Source organism: Crocodylus porosus, unplaced genomic scaffold (assembly GCF_001723895.1).
Source record: "Crocodylus porosus isolate Cpor-Errol unplaced genomic scaffold, CroPor_comp1, whole genome shotgun sequence".
NCBI lineage: Eukaryota > Metazoa > Chordata > Crocodylia > Crocodylidae > Crocodylus > Crocodylus porosus.
Genome location: NW_017728947.1, coordinates 53518179 through 53540956, shown reverse-complemented (window position 1 = coordinate 53540956; position 22778 = coordinate 53518179). Strand labels below are relative to the sequence as shown.

General features: G+C 42.8%; 1 protein-coding gene across 1 annotated transcript in view; it reads right to left on the bottom strand.

The window, feature by feature from the left end:
- Window positions 1–4196: 4196 nt before the first annotated feature.
- LOC109321622 (cytosolic phospholipase A2 epsilon-like) overlaps window positions 4197–22778 on the bottom strand; it is a 44908-nt gene continuing 26326 nt past the window's right edge. Inside the window, exons 11-20 of the mRNA XM_019552356.1 lie at window positions 20656–20812; window positions 19680–19816; window positions 18576–18798; window positions 15226–15340; window positions 12458–12595; window positions 11973–12080; window positions 8885–9076; window positions 7868–8034; window positions 6905–7091; window positions 4197–5032 (exon numbers count right to left, since the gene is read on the bottom strand). Coding sequence (XP_019407901.1) covers window positions 4794–5032; window positions 6905–7091; window positions 7868–8034; window positions 8885–9076; window positions 11973–12080; window positions 12458–12595; window positions 15226–15340; window positions 18576–18798; window positions 19680–19816; window positions 20656–20812 — 1663 coding nt within the window. The 3' untranslated portion in view covers window positions 4197–4793. The remainder of the gene's footprint in view (window positions 5033–6904; window positions 7092–7867; window positions 8035–8884; window positions 9077–11972; window positions 12081–12457; window positions 12596–15225; window positions 15341–18575; window positions 18799–19679; window positions 19817–20655; window positions 20813–22778) is intronic.

The following is a 22778-nucleotide window of genomic DNA, read 5'->3' as shown; positions in this document are numbered from 1 at the left end:
ACCCACATTCCCCCCCCTCTCATCCTGCAGACAGCACTGAGGGTGGCGCTGGGATGCATCAAGCCAGCTCTGTTCACATGGAGGAACAAACAGAAGTTAATGGAGGTGCGCTGCTTTGGAGTGCTTTCATCTGAACCCTCATTAAATAAGGGTTAAATTGTTGTGCAATCACGCACTTTTAAAGTGCTCACTTCATTCAGGGAAAGGCTGTAGAGCATTTCCAGGGCCCAATCATGCAACAAATATCACTTCTATCAGTGGCTGCTTGTATTTTTCACCCCCATTTCCTTCTCAGCTTTGTTTCCTCTCTTTCCTATGTCTTCCCATCTTCTGTTTAAAAAGAGCCTACCTTAGCTGTTTCTTTTGCAACACTACTGTGAGTCTGTGACCAGTAAGCCAGCTAAAGATAATGTTTTTAATAGCCTGATGCTGGTACAAGCTTGTCAGATCTCGGAGTGGCTGTGAAAACCCCCTGAGCTGTGTCTGGAACAGCAAGCAAGCATGACTTTGGAGTCATCACCAGAAACAAAAGCTGGATTTTCTGCCTTTGCTGTTGGCTTCTCCCCTTTGGGGTGTTGCTTGTCTTGTCCTCAGGGAAAAAAGACTGATCCTAATGACAAGTGGCACCCTGGTACATGGCACCGCCCACGGCTGCCACTGAATAGTGGGATCCTGGGGCACCCAGTAGCCAGCAACCTTGCCCAGCCTAGTGGCTGCAGCAGGTTCCTTGAGAAGAGGGTCTCCTCTTACAAAGGATGAGCCTTGCAAACATATGGTTAACTAAATACAAGATTTAATTATATACAATATAAATTGCAAATAACCAAGCAGTTTTAACTTGTAAAGCCTAGAAAAGAACATACAATAAATCCCGGTAATGACAGTCACAACATATAATCTTTTCTTTGAATACCCTTAACCCAAAAGAAGAATAATCACAAATAGATAATAAGGTATCAATACTGAGCCATAACTTTTATACGCAAGAATGAATATGATGGTTCCCTGCACACTTAGCAGCCTGGGGCAATGCCTTGAGAGGAACAGCCACTTCTTTGCCCCTCTGTCTGGGGCTGTGGGCAGGTCCTCCCTGACTTGGGTCCCTTTGTGCTTGCTTCAGGCATCACGTGCTGCTGGCCATCGCTCCCTCACTGGCATCTCTGCAATATACCTTTCTCCGCCCTGATCCATGTCCCCTGACTCTCAGGTGAACTGGGCCTATCCCCCTCCAGTCCCACCTCCCCAGTGCACAGTCACCGCACTCAGGGCTTGTGGGTTCCTTCCCGTCTAGGCCACAGTGCAGCTTTCCTCTTCATCCCAAGGAAGATTCCTGGGTTTGGACGCCTTCCAATCCTATGGCAACTCCTTTGGTGGCTCTGCAGTCTCTGGGAAAGAGTTGCCACAGTCAGGCTCCCTCCTGCCTTCAGCCTGCAGTGCATGGCTTTTCTCTTCCCCCACCAGTGATGGGGGGAAACCCTGTTATCAAGGAGCTCCCTTGGCCAATCCCCCCCAGGGATTTTTTCTACAAGCTTCCCAGTGGCCACTGTGTTCCCTTTTCCTTTTTGCCCAAAATGGACCCATTTGGGCTTCATCCCCACACTCTATAGGCAGGCTTGATCCCCACACACTATAATGCCTTAAGTGAGACAAACATCCCCTTTTCTCAGCACATTGTCTCTTGAGGGGCAGCCTTCCCATGCTGCTGCCCAGCTGCACTCCTCCTTTCAAGTAATCGTACTGCTTGTTACACAAGGAACACCAACAACAGGCACAGTGAACCAGTTGTGTCCTCCTTTCCTCCAAAATGGCAGTTAAATAGTAATGCGTTATTAAATAGCAACAAAAAAAGCTGCCAAAGATTGGAAAGAATGGGTGTTGTATGATGTTGCTATAATGAAAAACCTTACACTCCATGTCAAATGTTTTCACTATTTTTCCTTCTTCTTTTTCTATTTGTATCTTTAATAAGAGATTATTTGCCAAGGGACTAAGCAAGCCAAGATCTCCATACTTAAACTTTCAGGTGTTGTTTACCTTTTAATGCAGTAGAGTGACAGGATCATGTTAAAACTTTTGGCCCTCTGAGTCCATTTATGCAATCACAATTAATGCAACAGGTGGCAGGGTTGCGCCTGAAGAATGGAAGGCCAGAGTTAGGACTGGTGAGGAAGGCTGTCACCCAGGGCACAGAAGGTGGCAGGGCAGAGCAGGGGCAATTAGAAAGGCAAAGACAAGCAGCACCAGGAATGCAAACCTCAGGAAAAGCTTAGAGAAGTCAGTTAGGTTCAAAGTAGCCAGGGTCCTGTGTTCATGTATATGTGGACTAGGAAGGCTAAATGAGAGAAGCAGAAAAATGCAGGATACCCCATTGATATTTGGAAACATTTGTGATAGAGGTAAGCTAGCTGAATATTACATTAACTTTCTATGGATTTTGTAAGCACTGGGAGATGTGAGCTGCCGAAACGCCATGGTGAGAAGCTGAGTATAGCCATACTTCAGTAACCAAAAGTGCAGTGGTTCAGGACATATGAGTCAAAATACAGTGAGGTCCAGCCCAGACGACAAAGGCTTAAGGGACTGCTTTCCCCTTACACTCACAGTAACTGAGAGTTAGGATGGTAAAAATCAGCATCTAGAGCCAGATTCTGGCTAGCTGATGAGTAAATGTGCAGACAGATATTCTAGGGTATTCTGGGAAGGTATAAGGAGCTCTCCATCCTGTTGTCCAGAATCTCGATGAAAGGCATCATCCCTGCTTCCTTGCCTCATTGTAGGAAGTGGATGAGTAGTAGAGCTGAGACGGGAGGATCTGAGGCTACCAAGTGGATTGCCAGTGGGCACTGCCCATCAGCCACAAAGAGGCAGTCTCTCATGAGTAATTGTTTATTAATCTGTTGCTACTCAACAGCAAAATGTTGGCCACCATTTTTCAATGAGCAGTTTATGCGCTACCAGTTGGATTGTTGCCATTTTGCCAGAGCCTGGAATTGGTTCCTCATGACATGCAGCTTCCACACACATTTAATGCCTGTACACACATTTTCATGTGAACCCGGCCCCTGGGTTGCGAGGGGTGGGGACACTCCAAGACCAGGAAAACCAGACGCAGGGAGCTGGGTCGAACTATAGCCTCCAGGCTGCTTTGAGGGCTAGCAGAAGGGGAAGTAGGAAAGAGAGGGCCATTTGGCCTTGAGCCAGCATGGTTGGAGCAAGGACCATGTTTTGCTTCCTGATATGCTCAAAGTACTGTTGGAAAAGGCCACAGGGAGATTGTGGAGGAGCCTAGTTTGACTGCAACTAGGAGAAATCTTGACTTCACCGCAAAGGAGACCCCAGCAAGGAGGGCAATTGATTGTGGCTACAGAGCAGGACCTGAGAAAGTTGCACTTAAAAGGCTGCAAAATGTATTGCAGTCAGTGTGACCATAAAGTGGTGGAAGTCCTTGTGCCACCTAGGACAGCTTGGGCTGTGCATAAGGTGAAGATTCCCACACCAAAGTGTCCTTGTGAGACTGCTAGGAGCTAGACTTTCAAGTTGCACTGTTCACAGAAGTAATTTTGTCATCAGGTTTCCATGCAGGGTTTTCTGTGTTATATTATAGACTTGCTGCATCTACATGATGCAGCAAACTGTACAGTTGTTGTTATACAGTCATTTAGTACTTGCAGCCCACACTCATAAAAACAGGACAAAGTGACTGGGTGTGGCTAATTTCCTCCAACATAACAAGCCTCACTGGATTGATAAACACAGTGCCATTAAACACTTAAGTGCCAGTATCAGCCAATACTTTTGTAAAGACAACAGATGAAGGACAATGCTGCCAGAACAATGAAACTGTGAGGAAAGTACATTTTCTTATTGAAATCAATATGCTGTATTATACATAAGAGTTGAAGAAAGAAAACAGAGCATATTTTAAGAAGTGGGGGCTCTTTAATTTACACGATAGGAAGAAGACTACCAAATTAAAAGAGCCGAATTGTGGCTATTGTCATCCTCAATCAAGAAGAAAGAGGATGTCACAATTTTTTTAACATGGATGCCAATAAAACAACAGGAGATTCTGCTGGTGAAACAATACTAACCATCATGAAGAGAACAAATGCCAGAAGTCAGAGACCTTAATGGAGTAGCTCAGTGGTTCCTAGTCTGTGGTACAGAAACCACCAGTGGTACGCAGACAGCCTGTCAGTGGTATGCATTATCAGATTTATTACAATTACTTTATATGACACAAATTTTCTGGAAACACTTGGGTGAAACTGAAAAAATTGCTTGTGGTACTTAAGGTTGTATCATTTTAAATTGGTGGTGCACAATCTGTCAGAGTTTGGGAACCACTGGAATAGTTAGTCTAATTGCCCTATACATACACCTGAAACTTTATATTTTGCCTACAGTAGAGAAATGTTGCCAGCTACATAATTAATCTATGACTGGTAAAACTATTTGCTCCAAAAACTACACAACTACAGAGCAGCCATTCTCCTTAAAATCTAAATAGGTTTACTGGGTTTTAAATGAGTTTAAACATTGCACTGTCATTTTCACTGGTGGCTTCCAATTGTATGTATATTTGTACAGTATTTCTTAAAAACTATGAATTGCACTTAAGTTTAAAGCAAATTGCTTAGACAATGAATAACTGCACTTCATCTACTTAGATGGCTGCTTAATTGGAGTAAGCTGGTAAAAAGCTTCTCATGTACCACATATAACACTGGTTAATTCATACAACTGCAGGCACATCACATCTTGAAGAATGACACAAACTACAGAAAACGTATTTAGGATGATAATTGTTCTGCAGATGGTAACTGGCTCTGAGTTTGTCTCTTGCGTGCCACTGCTGTGCGCAAGGCCTGAAGAATCAAGTTTTCATTATTCAGGATGTTATAATTAGTCAGTTTCAGAAGCTTGTTGAAATCCTCTGCTTTCAGTGTGACCTCCCTTGTAGCGTATGGGGAAAGGAAACCAGAGACGTCAACTTTGCCCATTTCCATTTCTGATACACTGCGTGGTACGCCTGAGGAATGAAAACAAACAATGGGTTTCACTACTGAGTCACTGGGTACACTTAAGGGGTATATATCAAACTAATTCACTCTGTCAAGAACTTCCATGAAGGAGTTCACAACTTTAACTAACCAGAGGATGTTCTATGGCAGGGCTATCCCATGGGTGGCTTGCAGGCTACATGTGACCTGTAAGGGTTTAAGCTACAGCCACTTCAACTGCCACTCATCCTATTGCTCTATCTGCAACAGCAGCCAAGGGCACTGATTTATCTCTTCTTGCAACTGCTGCTTCCTTCCCCCACCCTAGGGGGAAGAGCAGTGCCACGCAGCATAAGGAGCAGAGGGTGAGTCCAGGGCCAGACAGGTGCATGGTGCATTGGCAGCCAGGGACCCATATAAACGGGGTGCAGAAGTTGTGGGGGATGTTGTCCTTGCAATGCATGGCCTGGGGATCTGTGGCCCACTTGTTATGGTTCATGTGGCATGCGGCCCTTACTGTTACAGCCTGGTGGGTATGTGGCCCCCAGACAATTGGAAGTTGGACAGCCATGTTCTATAGGTATCACTAATACAATCTTATACTTTTTTCTTTTAAACATGAGTTTTAGTCAAAGGCCTATTGTATTAAGTAGGAGGATGAAGGTGATTGAATTACAATTAGCACCCCCTAGGGGCCAATCTATAGAATTCAGAGAGTGTCTTACAATTCTGTCCCATCTCTGGATGGGAGGGGGAGAAGGCAGGGAAGGGAGGTCAATTCTGAGATTTTCCAAGCTGTGCTGGAGTGGGGGGAGTGAGTGGTTTGGACCCCCCCATCTTGGGGGAGAAGATTACACTCCACACATTCCCCCCTCTCCAGCATGGCTGGGAAAACCCCAAAACAGACCTCCCTCACCTGCCTTCTCCCCCTCCCATCCAGAGACAGCAGGGCTGCTGGGGGGAGATGGGGTGAGGGACAGGAGAAGAGGCTTCAGAGATCCAGCCTCTCTCCCTGGAACAGCTCCAACTTGGACCCCAATCCCCCGCCCTCCTAACCCAACATTTAAAACCTGTTGGGTCAGGAGGACTGGCACTTTCTCTGAAGCACTATGAGTTAAATCAGAGAGCTGCACTTCTGTCTGTATTCATAAGCAGAGGAAGCAGTTTCATAGTTTCATAGTTTCTAAGGTCGGAAGGGACCTGAGCAGATCATCTAGTCTGACCCCCCGCCATGGCAGGAAATAACGCTGGGGTCAAACGACCCCAGCAAGATGTTCATCCAACCTCCTCTTAAAATCCCCCAGGGTAGGAGCCAGGACCACTTCTCTTGGAAGTTGGTTCCAGATCCAAGCCGCCCTGACTGTGAAGTAGCGCTTCCTGATATCTAGCCTAAACCTGCCCTCTGCCAGCTTGTGACCATTATTCCTGGTCACTCCTGGAAGTGCTCATCTTAAGCCAACCCAAAACACTTAATCCAAACCAAAACAGAATAGATTGATTTGTTTTCATATTATTTAACTCATTAAGAACTTTAAAAAAAAATAGGTGAATTTTTAAATGAAAAATGCTGTCTCAAGGTGGAAATGCTTCACACAAAATGTTGCATCATTTCCAAAATGTTTTGAAAATACTGAAATCCAGTATTTTGATGCTTTCAGTTTTTTCCTCTTCATTTTGGCTGAAATAATTTGTTGATGTCAACTCAATATTGTGCATGAGTCTGCTTCAGCAGATTTATGATTTGCCAAAACGGTTTCACCCACTTCTCATAGAAGTTAGTCAAGTGCACATTGGCCCTAGATGAAAGAAATGTTTGTTGGCACAAAATACATCAGCAGTCTCAGGAATGGATAAGCTGGGCATCTTTACTTTAATAAAATGACTGGGTACGCTTAACTTACCAGGGGCTATGAATCTTTGAAAACTGTCATTCACAAGAGGGAAATAAAGCACAATAGGAGCTCCTGGGGTCGCTTCATCTTCAAAAATGTAACACTCCTTTAGATTAGTCTTTTCTTCCTCATTCAGCACAGTTTTAGGAAATGGGATTCCCTGCTCTGAGAAATACCTAGAGGCATGTTCCAAAGGCTGGATCATGGAAGAGTGAAAAAAACATTAGCAGTTGAAAAGAAGAGCACGATTTTCCTGAAGCCCAGCAATTTCTTCTAATTTACACTCAACACCTCTATGATGCGATTGAGCTGTGATGCCATTTTGAAGAATAACAACATTTATCCAGTGAATGTTGAGTTTTTAATGGTGCCCACCAAGGATTTGTTTATATGTATTTATATACATGGAAGTCCAGGTGTGCCTTCTTTCCTGGTACTGTATTCTCAGTACTGTTTCAAGAAATTCATGCACCTAGTGTACATGAACCATGTTTCTCTAAGCATGGCAAATGCATGAATCTTCACATAAGCAAGGCTGACATTAAAAACAGGAAAATATAACCCTATGGGAAGGGTTTATGAACTCTTTAAATTACTCTTTATTTTACACGTGGATGATTCCAAAATTAAATAAAAAGGCCAGGTAAAGCCTTATATATTTAAATCACACCTGGACTGAAAACAAGCATTTCCATGCAAAACTTAGTTATTTACACAATGCTGGAATTACACTGGCCTTTAATGGAAGTGACACCTCTCGGTGCTTTAATTAAACCCATTGTCCAAGTTATTTCTGACAAAACAGGAAGAATACACATCAGTATCTACCTGGCAACATCCAAAATATTTTCTTCTATAATCAATTTCCTCTTTTCATGTTTAAAAGTAGGAAGTTAGAAACACTGTCTGACAATGGCTTGCAGAAAAATGGCTAACAGTAAAGATAACAGAAGTAAATTTGACCCCTCTCACCAATGCCTGTGATCCTCCACTGTAGTTTAAATGCAAGATAACATCCACTTTCCTCTCTGGCTTCATAAGTGGTGGGCAACTGGTATCATAGAAAAATGCAGTATCTGCCATCTCCAGGTGCTCTGCAGTGTCTCTCAGTTGATTAGGAGAACTATCTAGCTGAGTATCTTAAAGGTAAGCATGTGTTGTTATAAATGAACCATTGTAGAAGCTGATCCTCTGTATCTCAAATTTCCCAGGTTAGAGAAAATGGAAGTAGGGCTTCCTTCTCATCAAACTCAAATGAACATTTTTGTTGGCTTGGTGATACAGTTATGACACACTCACCACTCTTATGTTGCGTGAAGGGTATTATTTCTTTCTGCTTACCCGTTATTTTTAAATCGTTCATTAAAATCTATAAATCATGCAAAGCCAAAGCTGAAGATGTAGACATATGTAATTAAACCATTTTAAAAGGGGAGGGGAAAACTTACTACTCAGGAGCAGGCATTAGCTGTTTCAATTCAGCTGTTATGTCTGTCCGCTCTTGTATAGGTATAGTAGAACCAAACCACTGTAAATTTAAATCTGAATGAAATATATCTTACATTACAACAATTTAGTCCCACTGATACTAGTACAGGAGCAGACAGATGAAACTGTTTTATCAGAACTGCTGACACCACTCAAATTTAATACCAGTCTTACTATTCTGCCTCCCCACACCCTAAGGCAACTCTTCTCTGTGACTTGCAACAAAATAAGTGGAAGCCCACCAAAATGATTCATTGCCCTTCAGTTCCAAGCAACTGAACAATATAGTCAAAGTTTTGTTCAAAATTAGCTATTTGGGGTGGTGAGCTTAGGCAAAAATTATTTAATTCTCCTTGGCCTTCACTGAAAAACACAAATGAAAGTTAAATGTTCAGCTCTCTTCAATGAAATCCCTTTAGTTCTCTCCAAGGCACATAAGTCTTCCTCACTTAATTCCAAGCCCCAGAAGAAAACCACAGAAAAATTAGAGGCGGTTTATACCTTTCCATTTACAAAAGTGCTCATTCTGTGTATATTCATTGTGCATCTGAAAACCCCTTAGGAAACTGTGATACTTTGATACTGCCGGGCGGTCTGTCAAAACATCTCGAAGAGCATTGGAAAGGCCACTTGCAGGAGTGAACATGCGAGTAGCCATCTCATGTGGCCTCTCAGGTAGATTAGGTTCCTCCTCTGATGAAAGGCAGAAGAAATGATACAAGATTAGACAAGTCACATCTTCATTGAAATATTTATTTATTTATTTATTTATTTATTTAAAGCTTTAAATATGCATCTGTCTAAGAGCTGAATGCAAAAGCTGATGAAGCAAGGATTTCTTAGGATTTCTTTTATTGGACCAACTATATAGTTGAGATAAAGTTAGACAAGCTTTCGAATGCAAGACATTCCTCCTGAGACCGGAAAAATTGTCTAACTTTATCCGAGCTACTTAGTTGATTCAATAAAAGATATTACTCTAAGATATCCATTCTTCTTGCATAATTTCTGGACCATCATACCTACAACATCACTCTTACACTACCATAACAAAGCTGATAAAGTCAGGAGAAGTCTTCCAGTAGGTGACAAATAAGGATAAGATTCGCTATTCAGAACATTGTCATAGTGTTTGTTCATTTGGGGAAACAACTGGAAGATCTTGCAAATTATAAATATGTTCTATAGATAGGCTGGTCAGCAAAGAAAGACTAAGGAAGTTGAAGGCCCACTACAAAACAGGGAGGATGAACTATAAACAGAAAATGCAAAGATGGAACAGGCTGCATCTACATGAGACACTGTACAGTAGCTTGTTACTACTGTGCAGTAGCTCATTACTACTGAGCAGTAACGTTGTTGGGCATGAACCATGATGTGACACTACCACACAGTAGTAATGAGCTACTGTACAGTAGTAATGAGCTACTGTGCAGTAAGCGTCACTCTGCTGGGATGCTACTGTGCAGTAACACTGGTTACTGTGCAGTCATAGTTTCATAGTTGGTAAGGTCGGAAGGGACCTAAGCAGATCATCTAGTCCAACCCCCTGCCTGGGGCAGGAAAGGATGCTGGGGTCAAATGACCCCAGCTAGGTGGCTGTCTAGCCTCCTTTTGAAGACCCCCAGGGTAGGAGCGAGCACCACTTCCCTTGGAAGTTGGTTCCAGCTCCTAGCCGCCCTGACAGTGAAGTAGCGCCTCCTGATGTCCATCCTGAATCTACTCTCAGTCAACTTATGGCCATTGTTCTTTGTTACCCCCCGGTAGTGCTTGGGGGAACAAGGACTCTCCCATCACCTGCTGGTCCCCCTTGGCAAGTTTATAGGTGGCCACCAGATCCCCTCTCAGCCTTCTCTTGTGGAGGCTGAACAGGTTCAGGTCCTGTAGCCTCTCCTCGTAGGGCCTGCCCTGCTGCCCCCTGATCATGCGTGTGGCCCTCCTCTGGCCCCTCTCCATGTTGTCCACATCCCTCCTGAAGTGCGGTGCCCAGAACTGGACACAATACTCCAACTGCGGCCTGACCAGTGTCGCATAGAGGGGGAGGATCATCTCCTTGAACCTGCTCGCGATGCATCTATGGATGCATGACAAGGTGCAATTAGCCTTCCTGACCGTGTCCCCACATTGGCGGCCCATGTTCATCTTGGAATCAATAGTGATTCCAAGATCCTTCTCTTTGGTTATACAAGTACTAAATGACTGCACTGTAACAACTGTGCAGTCAGGATCTCATGTAGATGTGGCCAGAGAGGCATAATTAGTAATTTTGGTGCTCTGAGAAGCAATGCTCAGGGAGAGGAATGCTGAGTGCCAGAGGAGCAGGGATGCTCTTGTTGCCACCTCTCAGTTAACATCCAGAGCTGGTACACTGCTCACCTGCCCTAATTATGCTACTGGGTCAGTAGCTGTTTTGCCTCAGTCTTCACAAAAAAAAAAAAGCTGCAACCAGACAGCTAATAAAAATTATATAGACAAAGAAAGGGAAAGGCATTGGGTCATGACAACAAAAGAAAGTGTCAGAGAGCTTTTGTTCAGACCGACTGAATTCAAGCCTGCAGGGTCTAATGAACTTAATCTGAGGTACTGAAGTAACTGGCAAAAGGGATATTGGCAATAATATTTACAAACTCTTGGGAGATGTGTAAGGGTTCCAGAGGACTCAAAAAGGGCCAATATAATGCCCTTTGAAAAAGGCAACAATAAACATGCAGAAAATTACAGTTTGATCAGTCTTCAATATTCAGGAAATTCATTATTTCAACAAATGACCATATTTACTCAAATCTAAGATGAACCCCCACTCACTTCTGCATGGGGAAAAAAACCCTTGTCTTAGATTCAAATATGAGGCAGACAAGCAGCTGCTGCAGCTCCGAACAGGGCCAGGGCTCACGTGGCAGGTAGGGGGATGCGTGGTCCTGGGGGCAGCATGGATGAAAGGGGTACCTGATGCTGTGGGAAAAACACGGGGAAGAGGGCAGTGGGGAGAGCATGAGTGAAAGGATGCACAGAGTGAAGGAAGTGCAAGGGAGGGGTGCAGGGAAATGGGGAGTAGATGGTGCTGGAGGGAGCATGGGGAAAGAATATGCAGTGCCAGGGGGAGCACAGGGGAAAGGGCAGCAGGGGGAGCATCGGGGTAGGGATGTGCACAGTGGGGGGAACACAGAGGAGGGGTGCTGGGAGAGGGATGCATAGAGTGAGGGAAGTATGAGGAAAGAGCACATGGGAAGGGGAGTACAGAGCAAAGGGAGCACAGGGAAGGGGCAGAGGGAAGGTATACTCAGTGCAGCAGGAGCATGGAGAAAGAAATGGCATGCAGAGTGGTGGGGGGAGCTGCTGCCTCCTTCTGGTCAGGCCCTAAGCTCTGGCAAGTCTTTTTCACCTGAGGCAAAGCCTATTGATGGGGTACCAACATCAACCTAAGAGATTGCTACTTATCAACACTACCAATTGCTTACCTCTCTCACTCCTGCCTCTTTCCTGAAGATGAGCGGGCTGTCACAGGTTTACGAAAGCTAACCATTCTAGCGAAGCATACAGGACAAATAAAAATCAAATGCTATAAAACTAAGGATAAAGCAGGATTTACCAATTTCAGTCACTGTAGCTTGGGTCCATCTATGCCAAAAGTCCTCTGAATTGTCAGCTGCATGCCAGGCATCCAGCAGATTCTTAGAAAATATGCTACTCCACATTCCTGTGAAATGGAAGAGATTTAATAAAATAATGAGGTAAAAACATGAAAACTGTTTTTTCTTAACTCAAATTTGTTTATAAATTTGCATGTAGTCCAGACCTCTAATAAATAATACATCCAATATATCCCTGGAGTAAGCAAAAAAGGATCTAAAGAAAGTCCATCCTGAAACTACAAAGCTTGTATATCTTGTCAAAACTTAATTTACAAAGTTGCTCAGCAACCATATTTAAGGCACCAAAAGCCACTGGAATAAGAGAGTTCCCAAACCAGAATATCTTCTGGACACACACTAGAATACAATACAGTGACGCATTCCTGAATTCAGTCTTCATTATCTTACTAGGGTTTTATATTTTCCTAGGTCAGTAAGTCACCTTGCATGAAGCAGATCCGGGATTCTGGGATCCTCTTCATCAGCCGGCCCATGTAAAACTCGCTTCCAAAATCCTCGGCACGAATGAAGGCTCCATATTTCAGGAATCCCACCTCATAAGGAGTGAACTCCACCCATTCTGCAAACAGAGTCCCAGAAAATACAATGAATATACAGAAATGCTCTTAGCCAATGGGGAAAAAGGTTAGAGGTAGAATAAACCTGAACTTCAACTTTTGCAAGGTGACATATGACTAAGGAACCACCACTGTAATACCTACCTTTTTTTTTTTTGTACTATGAATGCTACTTGAAGGCACAGAGAGTGATTTAGAACATAAAAGCAGCCAGGGACCACCCAGTGGCCTTGATTCATCTCCAGGTTATGCAAGCTTTATCATTTGGCATATGGTCCACTCTGTGCAGGGAGAATGTCGATGTAAGGAATCCATAATCTGCTTGCAGTCAGTTAGGGAGCCAGCCCAGCCGAGCCCCAAAAGGACAGAAGAGAAGTTTGGCCATTACTGACAGGGAGTGGAGCTGATTCAGCTTTTATGCAAAGCAGGGGCATAATTTAAATGCTGGTGCCCTGGGCAGTGAGGAGGAAGAGGGAGAGGGAAGTGACTGAGTGCTTACATCCTCACACAGGGGCTGCCATAGTTGTAACAGAGGCAGGAGTTGCTGCCGTCTGTGTACAAGCTCCCCAGACATGGACTGGTGTTGCTGCTGCTGGCAGTGGTCATGTGGATTCCCTGGGGCTGCCATTCTGGGAACCCCTCTGAATCAGTCCTCAGGGCTGGCGCTCTGCTTGCCTTCCCCCAAATTACTTTACTGACTGAAGGCAAACTGAACTGGGCCCTTCCTCTAATCAAACTGAAAATTCAGATCCTGTCCTGAATTAGGTCCTTTAAAGGAAGCACTGATACAAACTCTGTCTACCCTTCCAGTGCAAAGCATCTGCATGGGTGGGTAGACAGGGCAGGCTTTACACAGGGAATCGATAGAAATGTTCAGGGGAATAAGACTGCAGCACTGAGCATATTAACGTGTTATTCCAAAATGGTTAACTTTATATTTATTAATATTCTGACAGTGGTCAAGTCAGTTACTAATAGGACTGAATAAGTGGAAGGCAGTATAACATGCAGAGGGTGGAACTCATCCTCAAGAGCCAGAATAACATCTATACATCATGTAAGTCTTTAAATGAAAATAGTGTAACATTGCGTCATTTTTCACACCAGGACCTTTGGGGATTAACAGAATGACATAAGCAAGGCCAGCCCACATTTTTTGGGGCCCCCTGCAAAATATAGTTCTGGGGGCCCCCAATGCAAAGAAGCTGGCATAGGCATTCGTGTGGGGGGGGGGGGGGGGGGGGGAGGGGAGCGAGCGGGCAAAGAAGCCGGTGGCAGCGGCACAAGGGGGGAGGTGACGAGTGGCCAGACGTGAAGCTAGCGGCATCAGTAGCAGGGCTAGAGGGGTGGCAAGCAGCTGGACACAGGGGGCCCCTTGGCTGTTGAGCCCCCTGCAGCCACAGGTTTTGTAGGATAGGATGGGCTGGCCCTGGACATAAGGACTGAAAGGACATACAGAGCAACTTCTTTTTCATCCAAAATAAGGTAGGTTCCTTCAGGGAAAAAGAGACATGGATATGGGCTGGAAACATACATCACCCATGTGCTGCCATAAACACATTTAGGGCAGCACAAAGGCCAAGAAAACAGACATCCATGCCCCTTGGTGTGCCACAAATACCCAACATTTATGGATTCTGCATAGGTGGGATGAATCTGTGCTGCTATTTTACAGTAGACACCTGGTTACTTTAAGGCAGAAGAGCATGGGCAGCCTGGAGCTGCCCACATTCTCCAACCACCCCAGGCAGATGCTCCCAGGGGTTCAGGGACCTGGTTTCTGTGTGCCCTGGGAATGGGAATGATGTATGTTTGGAGAATCCAGCTTGAGGCACATCACTGAGTTTCCCTGTTTGTAGAAATGTGCACCTCAAGAATCCCATCTGGGAAGTATCTCTGCAAATAGGGAATCCCTGGGTTTCCCCTATTGGAGAAGGCAAACCAGAGGATTCCACAGGTACTCCTCTGTTAGCAGGGAAATGTAGAGTTCTCCCATTTGTAGAGGCATGCCCCAAGTGTTATCCCAGAAGCAGCAGGGCCTGGACCTGAGGAACGATGGATGACCTTTGTTTCACCTAGTGAAGTGGTTCAGTTATGCCAGGACACATTCTATCACAGGTGATCTGCTTCATTTGGTGATATAAGTATATATCCTACTTTCTTTTATATTTCTTTTGACTACTCATGCAGAATCATCCCTAAATTATGAATGAGAATACTATAAGGTTGAAAGAATCATTTTATTTCAGAATCTGTAAGCTTAGATGCTTATCTGAGTATATATCCCTCTTGTATCTGCATGGTGTGTCTGGAGAGCTCATCAGAACAGGCTCTTACATTATTTCCAACAATACCTACTGCCACTAAGGCAAAATAAAACTGTAAGAACAGCTTCTGTTTGCAGTACTTTTGCAAGATTAATTTCTGCTGCAGTGTCAAAATGCACAGCAAGTGAAAGCAAATTTATGATATGGATATTTTAAAGTGTCTAGATCTTTCCAAACCTCCTAATAGGGTTGTTTCTGGTCTGGAGTGAGAGATTAGAAGATTCTATGTTTTCTGAATGATGTGTCCAGCCTTAAGAATCTTCTTAGATTTAAACAAAGCTATAATAGTGGAATATAATAATTACCTCTAAATTCTTTAGTGGTGATTTTGTCCTTCACGTTGAGTGCCAGGTAGATGGGTAGTGGGTTCTGCCCAAGATTCACTGCCTTTTTCTGATCTGAGAGTCTATGGTGATCTTTCTGTGTATGAAAGAAATGGTTAACTGACAGACTTCAGCAATGAATACAGACCTACTACAGCATCTAGGCTTGGGATTTCACTGAACTGTATTAACTACTACCCATGTACACCTGATACCTGATTCACAGGGGGAGAGAGAGATGCATTATGAGAAGAGGGTGTCTGTATCAGTCTTTATTAAGGGTGAAGTAATATGTTATGCTTAGACCATACTAAATCGTAAATCTGTGGAATATTACGTGTTGTTAAAGTTAGAATGTGCTGTTAACAGTCCAGAAGAAATGCAAAAAATTCTAGAACTCTTGGTTCAGAGATGATATCTTTTATGGCCGTATGTAGACAAAATGAAGGGCGTGTGTGCATGACGTCCTCCCCTCCTCACCTCCAGAGAGGCAAGTAAGTTTGGGTGTGTGTACGACATGGGGGGTTAAAGGGCCCTAAATTGAAGCAGTATTTTTAAAAACCCACTGCCTCAATTTAGGGCCCCTATTTCATCTATACACACCCTATTAGATCAACTAAGAAACTGCCAAAAAATTATCTTTTTCTGCAAGCTTTCAGGCTCCCAAGCCCTTCATCAGGCTCAGGGAAAATTAAAGATGGTAAAAAGTCCCCACAGGTAGGAAATAAACTTCATTTTTGCACAGAGGAAGCTGAAGATTGAAGTCTCCCTCAGGGTCCATGAGAGTGTCTTTGTGCATTGTTCTTTGTTGTGCAGATCAGGCAGGAGTCCTTCCCTGGGTGTGAGATGGCACACAGGAAAGTATAGAAAATTATTCTGGGTGCTGGGGAGAAAGATGGGAGCAGTGTAGCCTGAGATGCTGGAGGACTGCATGTTGCTTGTTTTATCTCCTTGGAGCAGACTGAAGTTACCCTAACATAAGCTAGGTAGCATGATGAGAGTTAACCCTCGCCCGAGGTGCTATAACCCTGAGATGCTCAGAGGGTACTTAGCATGAGTTAATGAACTTTAATATGTGTATGCTTATGTTTTAAGTGCCCTTAGCATGGTCTATGTGTAACATGTAACTTCACTCTAAGATGAAATCTACTGGCCAGCTTATACTGCCCAGCTTATACTCTATTTCAGTGGATAGTTTTTAGGGGTTTGCGAAAAGGGCCATATTCGATTTGGATTTGGATTTGGATTCGGCCTAAATCGGGGACAGTGATTGAATTCATTGATTCAGATCACAGTCGCCAATTTGATTCGGCTGAGTCTGAATCCGAAGACTCGATGCTGATTTGAAGAATTAGCAATTCGGCCATAAACATAGCTTTAAATGTTTTTTCTACATACCTCAAGGTACCAGGTGTGGCTCATGAATGCTGCGATGCTGGGACAGATGAAACATGCCACAGGAGCATGGCAGGGGGCTCCCACATGCTCGGTGGTGAACCCAGAAGTGGACTGGAAGTAATTCCAGTCCACTTCCAGGTCCACCAGGGAGCGCACAGGGGAGCCCCCCTGTGCCCCTCCGGCTCAGTGATTGGCTGCGGAGGGACCCTGGGTGCCCACCCAGACCCAGGAGGTACCAGTCGCTGAGCCTGGGGGGCCCCCCAGCACAATCCCCAGCAGACCTGGAAGTGGAGCAAAAGTGCTGCCAAACACACTGGAGAGCCCCCACACTCCCCCCATGCTCTATCCACCCCATCATTGCAGCATTCATGAGCCGCCTGGTACCTTGAGGTATGTAGAAAAAACATTTAAAGCTGTGTTTATATCTGAAGTCCCGAATCTGTCCGAATCTCTCCAGATCAATTCAGAGGGTTCCAATTTGATTCGGAGAGATTAAAGGGTCTCCTGATTCAATTTGGATTCAAAGATTCAGCCACCAAAGAAGGCAGAATCTCCACCAAATCAAATTAGGGACTGAAGCTTCACACAGCCCTAATAATTTTAGTATTTAACAGGTTACTTATATGTCTTGTACTGTATGTCCACATAGTACAGAAAAAACGAATAGACCAGGGAAGTTCTACTTTGATCTTTTAAAAAAACAATTCTTCATGCCATCATATCAATGACATCTATAATTTCTATAAAAAGTCATAATTGAATCATCCAGAATAAACATAACTGAATGAGTATATTCATGGGTTAGATTTGAATTTACATATAATTGATCTGATTACATATATAATGCATCTGATTTTTTTGATGACTCAGCCTAAAATATACATTGTGGGTGGGTTTTTCAGCCAAGTAATACCAAGGTGAAAGATATGTAAAATAATTTTGTCTAGAAAAGGTTTTTGGTGAGTGGATTTTTTCCTCTCAACCTTGTATGTACAGAGTCTTAAAATGAAAGCGCTTCTCTAGCTATCTGTGCAGAAGTAATGCTCTAACACAATGGCTTGGAAGGTTTACTATTAAAAACAATCTTGTCATAAAACAAATCATAGGAACATCTGCTTGAGGTCAAACCCAAATGGCCTCCACAAGCTGATGTACTGCTATTTTGAAGTACCTGAAGGCTGTACTCCCCCCAGGACTATACTTTGTAAAGACTGCAGTGTTAATGCAGTATGTTTTAATTAAGTGGAACATCACTAACACACCCTTTGCTAAGTCGCATAAAAACTGAGTCTTGTTTCAGATTCCACAAAAATGTAATAGCAAGTGTTCTTAGGAGAGGGAAATCATAGCTTTACAAATCGACTATTTTCATTAAATATGCTTCAGAATATTAGGCAGTATCCTTCAGATAATAATCCTTAAATCTGTGGCTATCAGCTTTCTGCATACCCAGGATGCTTCTTACATTCCAGAGCTGGAATATCCCTTTCTTTTTAGTAATATGGGGGCATGTCTCACCAACAGACAAAGGCATGACTATACCTCTGACTGTAGCCTATCAACATACCTTAATTGATTTTAAACCACCTATCTCACCTAATGCTAGTGGTACAGCGTTGGCAAAATTAAATTTAATGTAGGTTTCAAACCCTGCTCAGGAACCAGTATAAATATTTGAGCAACTAGCCCACTCTGAACAATGTGTTGCTATTCTGGAAGTACCCAAGTTAGCTAATTTAAAGTTAGTTCGAAAGTTTAAATGAGCTCTAGGCATGTCTTTATCTCCTATGCTGCCTCCCCTAACTGTTACTAAATTAGTAAGAGAATATCATAGTAGAATGTCATTGTGTGAATAACTGAATAATGATACTGAAAAGATATCTTTTCCCAAGGTTTAGTTTTCTCCTAATTTTCCCATTTTATGCATACAGTACCCCATCCTGTAACATGGCTTCAATCATGAGTCCCCACAGATCAATAAAAGATGTTTTATGTCCTGCTGCTGTCCGTTCACTCAGCTCCCTGTAATAATTCTTCAGATTTTGCAAGGAAAAAGCATTCCTTTTGCATTTGGTTGCTTGCTTCCGGGCTTCACTGATAATCTCCCCTAGATCCTTCTGTGACCAGTCAGCATCCTCATATAATTTGGTCATGGTCCTGAGGTCAGAAAACAGAACATTCAAGAAAAAAATGGTTAGAATTTGAGATTCGTGAAACTCAGTGGATCAATTTTGCAGAGCTTCATGCAATCCCTTTTTGGTCTTACTTCATTTGGGCTCTCACCATTTGTTTTCTTTTGAGCTTCAAATATAAACAACCTTCAGAGGTCAAAGGGAAACATGACTGACTGAAAACACCTGTTTTTTCTTGACTTTGAAACAAAGATATACAAATCCACCATGTGTTGCATGGTTTCCATCCAACACCAAGATCTGGCCAAAATTTCAAGGTGCATTAACACTTGAAACCTGGCTAAGGATTAGAAAATATCCAAAGACCTCAAGTAAGTACTCCTTGTATCATTAAAAAAACATTTACTTCACACCATTCAGTGGATATGGCTGTTGGCAGCAGGAAGGTAAGCAAGGATTGATGCAGCTATGGTTGCACTCCAGTTGCTTAGCCCATCACCAGTGCCACAACCGTACTACCTCATGCTGGAGTTCCCACATGCCCCGTGCAGAAGCTAAAACTGCACAGCACAGGGCATGTGGTGGCAACAGCAGCTCTGATTCCAACACGGGGAATGCAGGCAGAGGCCATAGCTTACTATGTTGCATGCTGCATGGCCCATGCCAGAGATGCTGCAACTACCACCACATGTCCTGGACTGGAGCCAGAGCTGCACACACTGCCACATGCCCTGGGCTGGAATCACTTTCTGTCCCAGACTGGATCTGGCCCAGGAAGCAAGGCAAGTATTGACACCCCTAGTCCAGTGCATGAGATATTTTCAAGATAACATATTCCCTATGCATTTTTCTCTGTAACAGAGACTTCCAGGATAAGTAAATCAAATCCTTAAAAATGACTCTCACCATGTTGTGCCAGATGAGCCAGTGATGTAAGAAATACAGTCCAGAAGATTCAGCTTCTGAAGACCCCAGATGCTGCCATACATGCCCGTCAAAGCTCTTATGCCAACCCCAGTGGTTGTCACAGCCACCACTGGTATCTGCTCAGCACAACAAAGGAAGAAAGTATGTGTAAAGCACCATCAATTAACATTAATGACTAAAAAAGGGAAGGGTGAGCAAAAAATTCAGGTTCTGGTAACAAGAACAAAAGAAGATCTATGAATGATAACACTCTCTGTATAAACTGTAGCACACTTACATGATGCAGAGAGGTCTCTGTGTCCCATTCAAAACTACTTTATAGTCTCCTGCTGAATTTTGTAAAATTTCAGATTCTCCCCCATCAGAGTGTATTGTTTTGTTTTGAATATTATGCTAGGTATATATTTCTAAACAGTGCATTTTATGGAGGCCAAATATAGTATAGGAATATAGTATTTGCCAATTCAGAACAGAACAGAAGAGCTGAACAGAACAGCTAATAGTAGAAGATGCCTGTTCTCATTCTCATGGCCATGAAGGAAAAAGAGAGAAGTATCTCCTGCCATCTCCTCTCTACCCAGCTTGCACCTTCCCTTCTTAATAGTCCTCCCCCTCCCACAATTCATCATGCCTCAAAATGGAGGTCAGCAATAGTTCTCATGGAAAGACCTTTCAGAAGTGTACCAGGGCAGCTCTGAACCAGGGATAGCCATGATGCATAGAGCAGCACCTGGCTACCATAGTGCTGATCATGGCAACACAGCCAGCTGCTGCTGAGGTGGTAACTATTTTGGGGCCCTCTCCAACTCTGCCAACAAAGGTGGTACCCAGGGCTGCTGCCCCACAGGCCCTCCCCCTCCCCCCATCTTTAGTTATGCCACTGCATCAAAGATACCCATTGGCTCAGCTTCTTTTAAGTGCCTAGCTAACTGAGAATTTATTTTCCCTCAGGTACCTCATAATCCTGCAGATCCTCATCCAGATGAAGAACCTTCTTTATACCAGCAGCAACCACCTGCTTCCGATTTTTCAGGAAATTCTGTTCCTCTGGGCACAGGTCAAACCCCAGACGCACATCTAAATTTTTTGGTCTCCTACACAGACCCTCAGTCCTGAGGTTAGTGCAAACATATTATATGTTATTACTTGTATGTTTGTGTTTCTAAATGTATACAAATATATACCGAGATATGTATAAAAAGTCTTATGAACATATCAATTAATAAATTAATTAGTTGGTTTACAGACCATCCATTCTAAACTAGGCTATATCTAGGCAAAAATAGGAAATGAGAAAGCGAAAAAAGAGAGTGAGAGAGAGCACGTGCACACATTGAAGGCATCTCTGATATTTAATGCAATTCCTAAGAACATGCACATGAGATTACATAAGGAAACAAAATACACTCCAAATGTTGTGATTATGTTTCCATTATTTGTTTCCAAATTTGGTTAAAAATATTTGCAGGAATCAGACCAAAAGGGATTCATGCAATGAATTTATAAAACTAAGATTAGACAATTTCAGTCAACTGCATTTATTTGACAATCTAATAGAAGAAAAACTTTTCAGTAGCATGTATTTTCAGTATGTTGTTATTTAAATACATGCATCAGATCTATGTACATATGCATAGCCAGATAGTGTCAAGTGAAAACACATTCTATACATGGACTACTCTTTATTGTCATTACAGAAAACACATTACATGTGTGTATCAACTTTCTTAAAATGTGTGTGCATAACAGAGATAGGACAAAATGGGTTCTATTTAATCGACCTCTCCTAAAAAGATTTTGGAGTTTTAGATAAAAATTGAGCCCAGACCTCAACCATTCTAAATTTTGGTTTTACAATCTCAAATCCACCTTTATCCTGGATTTCTTCTTTTTTAATATGCACCATTTTGTCCTCCAGACTCTTAGACCTGCCATTAGTCATTTCTAGAGCCTGCAGAGCTACTCCACTCAACTGCAAGTATGACATTCTAATAGAAGTGTGGATATTGTTATTATAAACTTTCCATTTTGAACCCAATTTCATTCACACTTGGTAAAGCATGTAGCCCCCACATGGTAGAAATATGTATAGGCTGCATTTGAACATATCCAATAAAGCCTTTTCGAAGCTATCCAAATGCAGAAAAACTGGATGGAACAGTTAAAAGAGCCATTATATAATGGCCAGTCAATATGGCTTTTTTCACAATTCTCTTTTTTAAATAACCCAGTGAAGTTTCTCCAACACTCTTCAAACTTTCCATTACAACTCAGTTTGGGGATGAGACTGAAATAAGAAATTTTGACCTAAAAGATAACTTTTGTTTTAAATAAGTATGAGATAACATATTTGCCCATGTATTTAAATATGTATGGGATAACTTTTGCCATAAAGCACTAAAAATAATGTTTGAAAAGATGGTGCCAAATCAAACTTAACAATAGCATCATCTGCAACTTCTGAGGGAGAGATAGTTATCGTTTATTTCTTGAGAAACTATATTAAAAATTCTGAGAGTCACGAGATGTCCATATAGTTCAGGCATCCATGGTTGTAGGCAAATATAAACAATTTATACAATAGAATACATTTTAATTGCATGGAATGTTAATTCATTTGTTGTTGTCTCAATGTAATGTCAACTCTCTCAAATCACATCTGAAGCTAATGCCCTTTCTGGGCTCAATCCTGTGAGTTCTTGAGCTTACTGATGCTGATCCAGCAAAGTATTTAAACACAGTTAAACTAATGCACATAATTAGCCCCATTGACTACTAGAACACATGTTTTATATTTAATATTAAGCATGGGTTAACCTAACCTGCAAGACCAGGGCAATAAACCTCAGCATGTCACAGGATTAACATAGCATGTCGCAGACCTTGGGAGAATAAGGCTGTCATGCTTCTGTAGTATATCATGTAAAAGTTTAATTAAACTGATTAGCACAGTAGCTATGTATTGTTTTATCATGTGTTCTCATTTGCTGTTGAGAGTAGCTGCAGGTTATTGTGTTTTGTTAGCTGATTGCCAAAAAGGGGCATGTAAACACACAGGCTAGGGACCGAAATTATACA